Below are 8,477 nucleotides of genomic sequence, written 5' to 3'. Positions count from 1 at the left end.
TTGGGGTGTGAAGTGGCGGGATCCGTTCCCCCCCACCCCTCCTCACCCCCAGACGAGCTGCGCGTGGCTCCATCTCATGCCCTGCTCCACCCTGGCTGGGCCTCTGCCTCTGCCCCTGCCCCATTACCTTTCTCTCTGCAGGGGCCTTGATCTGCGTCCCCCCGCGCCACCAGGGCCCTTCCCTCCCCCTGCCCCTTCTCCCCCACAGACTTACCAGCCAGACACTGATCTCCAAGCTGCCGGGCTGTGATTGCACACGTGTGCGGGCCGGCGGCGGTCCGAGGCTCTGGACACACACACACGAAGTTTGCTAGGCTCCGTAGAACCTGCGCGCAGGGAAAGGGGGTTCGTCGAGGGATCGCGCTCAGCGACGGGGAGAGGCCAGAGGTTGATCAGACCCCTATAGGCTTCTTAAGGTATACGCTGGGTCCGATAGGCTCCGCAGCGCTTGGAGATCTTCACGAGACGTGAAGGTCTCCTCCTCCTGATAGTTGTGGAGTCCTCCAACTTGGGCGGAAACCGCTCAAGCCTCATACGGCTAGCAAGCCAATCGCCAGCCGCCACGTGGGAATAATTTAGAACTGGCCAATAGTGGGACACAAATTTGCATGCGGGTGGCAGGAACTCCTTTGTACCGTGCATTTCTCTTTGCAACTAAGAAATGCACCCTGCAAAGAAAGCTCCGAGTGGTGGGAAATAATTTAGCAGTGCCGAAGCACACACAAACAAAATCACACCCTTGGGTTCTGACAACATGCACACGGCATTTATCGGTGACATAGTTGGCTACACCAGCCAAAATAAATGATTGCCGATAATGTCAAATTTCCTTGTATCAGTGCACCTCTAGTAGTGAAGGCTGTTTTACACTACGGCTTAGAATTTAATAAGGTCTCAGCTTTTCTGTCTGATAATGCATTTTATATGTGCAAAGCTTTCTCTGACGTGCTCTGTAGAATAATGCCCAGCACAATTCATGTCACCTGCAATGCACACATCCTTTCTCTAGCAAGTGAAGTCTGACATGCACATTTTTCTGATGTGGATAGCCTGGTTTCCTCTTTTAAAAAAGTGTTCAAACATTGTCTAGGCCGTAAGCTTCAATATAGGGAGTCCATTACCAATATATGGAGTCCATTGCCAATTAAACCAGGGATCTACATGCAACTGTGTTACTTCCACCAGAGCCAGTGCTTACAAGGTGGAATTTGTGGTTCAACTCAGTTCATTACCATGCCAAAAATATGAAGTACCACCCAGAATTTTTGTGCGAGGAGCTTGAAATCACACCTGGCACACAGCGCATGCTTAAACTACATGATCTCTTAAGACAGGGTTACACTGAAGCTGAAGTTTAAGTTTGTGGTTGAAAATGAGATCCAGTTCATGGAATTTCTAATATGGTTTGAAAACTGGCAGGCGGCGATCCATGAAGCACACAACACACTGATGGATTTGATAAGTTGGGTCAAAGACATGGCATCAAAACAGCGTTCACACTGTCAACATGAAAAGCAGTGGAGACAAGAACTGTTGCAGGCAACAGCTGCAAAGCTGAATCAGTACTACAAATATGATCAGTCACTACAACTGCGGTTTAAACAACTGGCTGCCTCCTTTTCTGGTGCTAGTCACATTTTTAACCTCAATAGATGCCTTTTCTGAGATTTGACCCTCAGCTACTGAAATCAATCCCTGGATCGCAGAAAGAGCATGACAAGGAACCTGCTACTTAAATGAACTTGGTCAGCGTGCCAGGTGCCTTTGACTGTGACTGTATTTTGGCAGTCTGTTTGTTTCTGATCAGCTTCGACATCTCCACAACTTGGCAAAATGCTGCTTTACCATTCCAGCCCCTTCAGTGGAAGCAAAACATGTGATCTCAGTGTATTCATACCGGAGAGACAGTGGATATCAGCTGCAGCTGCTGGTGGATGCTGCATGCTAGTATTTAACAACTAACATAAATTATTTCTATCTAGATTATCATTATTTAATATCACTAAGCTTTTTGTAAAATGTTAATAATTAGAGGTGCACTGATACATCAGTCCCATATTGGATTGGCACGGATGGAAGGAAAATTGACAGTATTGGCAGTCAGTGTTTTTTGGCTGATGTGGCTGATTAATGTCGCCAATAAATGTCCCGTGCATGAACGCAGCCACAGTGCAGCACGCGGGAGGCCAGGAGTGTGGCCCAGTAGTGTGGAGAGCATCCAGATCTAGCTGGTAAGTCTGTTGTGAGGGAAGGTGCGTGGCAGGGGGGGCAGGCAGATTGAGGCCCCAGTGGTGAGGGAGGGAGTGAAGCTAGTGCAGGGGCAGGAACTGCACAGCTGCGGCAGGGCTTGGGGCACAGGATGGAGCTGTGAGCAGCTTCTCTCGGAGCTGCAGAGAGAGGGTTGTGGCTCCCCCCCCGCGCCTTGGGAGCTGTCCCCCAGACCTGTATGCGGGGGAGGGACGGGCCACAACTGCAGGCTGGGGCTGGCACTGGGATCTTCCTGGTGGGGGGTTCGGCTGGTGCTGCACTTGGGGAAGGCAGTGGCAGTGCTGGGAAGGGGCCACTGCAAATGTTCTGGTGGCTGCAATCCCCCCGTCCTGTAGCTCCTTTTTCTACCTAGTCTAGCCCAGTCCCCCACTGAGAAAAGCCTGGCTTTGCCCTTGGCCCCAGACCGCAGCGGCAGCCCCTCCTCACCCCATGCACAGATCCAGGCAGGGGCACACACCCCCATGCCTTTCTGGAGTGCGTGTAGCAGCGGGAGCTGCCATCCCCCCACCGGCCCCCATCCTTCCCGGATAAGCACCGTGTAGCTCCTGCCCCAGCCCTACTCCCTCCCTCACTGTAGGGGCCTCAATCTGCCCCCCACACACACCCCTCCCCCCCCTCCCCCACAACACACTTACCAGCCGGATGCTGCTCTCTAGGCTGCCCACCTGCATATCAGCAATCAGATCAGTATTGACTGATATGACTTATTAAAAATTCAGAATGTGACTCTGCCCAGGGCCCTAACCACATGCTCCCAGAGCCCCGCAGTCTTGGGGTTTCCAAGGAAACCAGCCAGGACCTGCATGGGTAGGGTGTGTGGCCAAGTGAACAGGTTGGGGTTGCAGGTGGGTGGGGAGCTGTGTCTAGGACTGAAACTGGGATCTGGAGGCTGTGACAGTCTGGGACCAGGGCTAAGCCCAGGCCAGAGCCATGATCTGCTCCCTGCATGCACCTGCCCACGGCCCCCGTACCCATCATGAGGGTGTGCATGGACTGGATCGCAGCTTTAACCTGGCCCCAGCCGCACGATGTCAGCACCCTGCAATTCTGCCCCTAGTTTCAGTCTACAAACTAGTCAAGGGGGACCAGCAGGCATTGGGAGAGTCCCTATTCCCCTGAGCACTCCCGGGAGTTACAAGAAACAACAGAAACAAGCTAGCGGAGGGTAGTTTCAGGCTAGACATTAGGAGGCACTATTTCACAGTCAGGGTGGCTAGGACCTGGAACCAACTTCCAAGAGAAGTGGTGCTGGCTCCTACCCTGGGGTCTTTAAAAAAAGGCTGGACAAACGTCTGGCTGGGGTTGTTTGACCCCAGCACTCTTTGCTGCCATGGCAGGGGGTCAAACTAGATGATCTCAGGTCCCTTCTGACCCTACCAACTATGAAACTATGATCCTGGCCTTTCCTGCCTATCCCACTCCCAAACACAGCTCCCTGCCTGCCCATGGCACTATCCCATCTGGCCAGGTGTGCACCCTGCCCAAGTGGGTCCTGCTCTCAGTGGTGGGTGCAGGGCTGACTCACTGGGGTACCTGGGCAGCAGTGCTGGGTCTGACAGTGGTGGCAGCCAGAATGATCTGCCACTGCAGAGAAATGAGTCCAGCCACTGTGCCCTGCTGCATACCTAGAGGCAGCAGAACTGGTTGCATGAGCCACCATCCAGACTGCCACACGTGCCTGGGGACCTGCCACGGGCCAGACAAAATCCCTTGGCAGGCCACATATGGCCTGTGGGTCTTATTTTGCCCACCAGTGCCATAAGGGCACATGCAGACCAGGAGGACCTATCTAATATGAAGATTGTTGGGGACCAGTAAGGTCTGAGAGGGATCTGCTGACAGAAGGACAGATTAGGGATTTCTGTAGGACCCTTGGGCAGCCTAGCCTCCCTTTCCAAAGATAAGAACATCAAGATGTGGCGGGTGGGGAAGAAGGGGAAGATAACCTAGAGCAGGGATGGGCAAAATACGGTCCGTGAGCTGAATGTGGCCCTCAGAGGGACTTTGTGAAGCCCATAGCGGGTCCCTCAGTCCTGCTTGGCCCTGTTGCCATCTACGACGGGGCTGGGTCAGCACTGAGGTGGGACTACATTTCCTGGGAGCCCTGGTGGTGATGTCTCCTGGCTGCCACCAGCAGCAGCCCTGGCTTCATGGAGACTGGCCAGGACCTGTGCAGCTAGGGTCCAAACCATGGGCTGAGGACTGCCGTGGTGGTGGCTCCTGGCTGCCACCAGCAGCAACGCTGGCTTCATGAAGACTGGCCAGGACCTGTCCAGCTAGGGTCCAAACCATGGGCTGAGGACTGCCCAGGACCTAGTGGTGGGCATGGGTGCCTCCCACTCACCACTGCCAAGCCCTTCGTGCTGTGGCTGCCTAGAACCTGCTCTGCAGCTGTTCTGTGCTGCCCCCCTGCTGATCGCAGAGACCCAGGGCAGCCCAGAGGTGGTGCTGGTTGTGACAGTGAGGAAGAGCTGCAGGGCAGCCCCAGTGCAGGCTCCAGCTGGCTGCAGTGAGAAGAGCTCCAGCAGTGGTGAGAGGGAGGTGGCTTCACCTGCTGTTTCCCAATCCCCAACAACACCTTCTGTCCAGCTGCCGCCTCTGCTGAATCCAGGAAACAGCAGCATCATCCCATCCTTGGAGTAGAAGGGTGGCCTGGAGGTGGCACTTGTGGTGTCAGGGGCCCCAGCTCAGTGTCCCTGCCACAGCTTCCCCCACCCATGCCCGCACCAACTCCCCACTTGCCCACAGCCCCATCCCATATAGGGAGGTTTGGGGAGCTGTTGCAGGGTGTAGGGGTGCTGGCTTGGCCCACAGCAGCTCCCACAAACTTCCTATGTGTCCAGTGGACCCACATAATTGACCATCCCTGACCGAGAGCTAGAGCACTACAGGAGCCACGTGGCCACCAAGGAGTGTCACAGCCACCCCTGGGTTACAGTCTAACTGAAGATAATTGGTATACTTTCAGCCTTTGTTTCTGCTGTACAACCTTCTTGTTTTCTGCACATTTTCTCTTGCTTTCTCAGGATTTGTCATGAAAATAGAGAAACTTGTTCTATATTAACAGACCCACTGATTTGTTTTCTGCCTTCCCAGTGAAACATACTTCACCTCAAGAGTGCAACAACTGCCCAAAAGGTTGGATGGGATACGATGGGAGATGTTACTATTTTTCCAATGGGACCAGAAATTGGAATGAAAGTCTTGAATTCTGTTCATCGCTTGATGCTTCTCTGGTCATAATAAAAACCAAATCAGACCTGGTAAGTGCAAAATAAAATGCAGTCTTGAACTAGAATTTCACAAAGATCCTTTTTAGCAATTTGTCGCTTTCAACTTTTGATCTCTGTCAGAGGTAGAAATGGGTAGTTCTCTGCCCTGGGTGGCAGCAGCACGAATTACAGCAGCTACAGCTGGGCTGTCAGCAGTGCCTGGGAGAGCAGCGAGAGCAGCTGTTATTTTCATTCCCCTTCTTAAGTCGGAGCCCAGGGCTGGTGCCCCAGTCCCGCCTCCTTAGTTATGCTACTAATAAGTAAGCAAAGATCTTCAAAGAGAATAGCTAGATATGCCTTACAAGAGATGTCCAGCATTGAAAGTAATAGTGGCAAGGAGGGAGTTTACAGGCAAAAAAATATAAAATTAAAATGGACCCCAAAATTCCCTCTAGCCAGGCTGAGGTGTGCTGTGCCCTGGCCTTAATTCTAGACTGTCAAAAGATAACAGACATCCAGCATAGCCTGCTGCACAAGCCTGTTTTCACAAGAAGGAAAGGGAGACTAAATTAGTCAAAATCCAGAAGTTTGCTTCCACAACTCAGGGTCTGATTTTAAGAATGGGTGAATAAGGGTGTTTAACCAAACAAAATCAGTTTGTTAGAAATTATGCCTAATTGTTGGACAAATTAATGAGGACTTGGGTCCTCCCTGACCTCTCCGGTTGAGGTATTAAAGATTTTGGGGGAGGGAATTAAAATGCATTGGAAATGTGGGCTGACAGAAGCAGCCTCTACCATTACCCTATCATCATAGGGGATACAGAGTGACATTACTGAGTTTCCATCCCCTTCTCCCTCCCAATGCTAAGATATGTCCTGAGATCGGGACCCACATGCCATCACTAACTTCAGATAATTCCTAAATGACAGCTGGGCTCCAAAACTTGGTTTCCTGCTCTCCCTGAAGAGCTGTTTTCTTCCAGATTTAGTATCTTCCTTCCTTAGCTCTCTCCCTTTGCTTCTGTCTAACGGGTGCAGCCCAGCCTGGCAGAGCAGTTCCATCCTTTGCAATGGTACCATGAGCCTGACATCAGAAAGGCAGCTTGAAAAGAGGCACAAACAACAACATGATAGAATTTTACCAGGTCTTGAGTGACTCCTTGGGCTGTGTGCTCTGCCTGTTTGTTTCCACTCGTGTCCTGCTGGAATTGCAACTGGAAGAGCAAAGACAGAAACTGCACTTCCGATCCTGGCTGTTGTTTTCTTTTCCTGTGTGCTCGTGCTCTTGTGCATGGAACTGCACCAGCCTATTGCAACAGGCTTTCCCCCATTCTCAAGAAGGACAGTTAATGTCATATTCAGTCCTAACTTGTCACCATACAGAACTTTAATTAAAACTCTGTCGCTAAAGGAAAGAGAGAAAGGGATATTGTTGAAATGAAAATGTTGTTTCACATTTAATCAGGTCAAACCTCTTTCTCTACTTTTTCATGTATTACTAACAAAAGGATATACAGATTTTTAAGGATTGTGTTGCACCCTCAGTCTCCATACTTGACAACCTGTACCATCTTCAGCTGTTCAATATTGTACAATGACAAGGTCATAAGAACACCTGCAAATCTCCAAGCCCACTTATTCCATCCAAATTAACACAACAAAAGAGAGGCTAGGACAAAGTCCTGCAAGGAATGTGGGATTTTACTTTTGTTGTGAATTGCCCAAAATAAATGCACAGAAATGGTCACTGCAGAGTGGATGACTTACCCGCAAGGTGGCATGGAGAAGGGCATCTGGGAAAGGAGCCCAGATCTCCTAGTGCTTGGTTTTGTGACCCAGCCCCTCTTTTGGTTTAAGCTTCAATGTTTTGTATCCTTTTCCCTGTTACTTGGCCTCACTCCTACTGTCATCTCCTTTTTATTACACCAGTGCCTCTCTTTTTACCCATTACTGCGTTAGCTCGTTCTACAGGTAAAGACAATCAGGAAGCTGGCAGCATACCTCCAGTGGAATAATAGCCTCTATGCTGTCCACAAACAGAACCTCACTTTCATTTTGCTGCCCTATCTGCCCTGCTAGTGGAGGTCTGGCAGGGCAAAGCAGCAGACTAGGTCCGATCTTCACAAGGAGTCTGGAGGCAAGTATTAGTTCTCTGTGTTATAGTCATCTCAAAGGGTAAAGGATTGGGCCATTGATACACATTAGAGTCATACCAGTGACTTATATCAAGACAGGATTTCACTGTAAGCCTTTTGTAAATTGTATGCAATTATAAGAGGAACAACTCTAGTCTTGCTGGATTTAATTATAGGAAATCATCAACCGTTACAAAGAACATTTTTACTACTGGATTGGACTGGCAAAAGGAGCTGAAGGGTGGCGATGGGTGGATGGATCACCTTTTACAAATGACATGTAAGTTAGTGGGTATGGCTGCCCACCCCTACCCCATCATCAGTGTGGGGAGGTGACTAGGAATAAAGGAAATTAAGTTGTTCTGAAAGCAGTGCTGTAGATATTGATTTAGAATTGTATTTTCCTTATACAACAGGTTTGTGTGTGACTGAAATGGCATTGACACACTACTCAGACTATCTTCAGGTTCACAACAATTAAGTTTCTGTGCTCTTTTCCTTCTGCACAGAATCACACTTGAGAATGAGGCACCAAACCTGAACTGTGGTTACCTGAATACAGAGAAGATTGTTACCATAGCCTGCGAATCTCTCAGGCGCTGGATCTGTATCAGAGATGTCAACCCTACCTTTGGCCCCTCCAGAGCTGCCTCCTGAGGGTCTGGCTGCACTTGTAGCAAAACCCCCAGTTTTCCTTTTTTTCTTTTTAAATGCATTCCCTCCCCTTCCCCAACCATTTCTGACTTTGTCTCTCCCTCTCTATCCCCTATAGATAAGTATAAGTGAGATAAGACATAGGATAAGCTTCAGCATTTGATTTTGGTAGCAAGTTGTATTTGTTTTGTTTTTTCTCCTTCTTT

At 50.0% G+C, this 8,477-nt stretch overlaps 1 protein-coding gene across 1 annotated transcript in view; it reads left to right on the top strand.

Annotated features, from left to right (window-relative positions):
- LOC102377400 (killer cell lectin-like receptor subfamily G member 1) overlaps nucleotides 1-8,367 on the top strand; it is a 12,572-nt gene extending 4,205 nt beyond the window's left edge. Inside the window, exons 2-4 of the mRNA XM_014527612.2 lie at nucleotides 5,365-5,531; nucleotides 7,794-7,897; nucleotides 8,127-8,367. Coding sequence (XP_014383098.1) covers nucleotides 5,412-5,531; nucleotides 7,794-7,897; nucleotides 8,127-8,274 — 372 coding nt within the window. The 5' untranslated portion in view covers nucleotides 5,365-5,411 and the 3' untranslated portion in view covers nucleotides 8,275-8,367. The remainder of the gene's footprint in view (nucleotides 1-5,364; nucleotides 5,532-7,793; nucleotides 7,898-8,126) is intronic.
- Nucleotides 8,368-8,477: the final 110 nt, after the last annotated feature.

The sequence above is a fragment of the Alligator sinensis genome, unplaced genomic scaffold, assembly GCF_000455745.1.
Source record: "Alligator sinensis unplaced genomic scaffold, ASM45574v1 scaffold1899_1, whole genome shotgun sequence".
In the NCBI taxonomy this organism is placed as follows: domain Eukaryota; kingdom Metazoa; phylum Chordata; order Crocodylia; family Alligatoridae; genus Alligator; species Alligator sinensis.
Note: the sequence above shows the minus strand (reverse complement) of the source record. Positions and strands in the feature narration are given on the sequence as shown.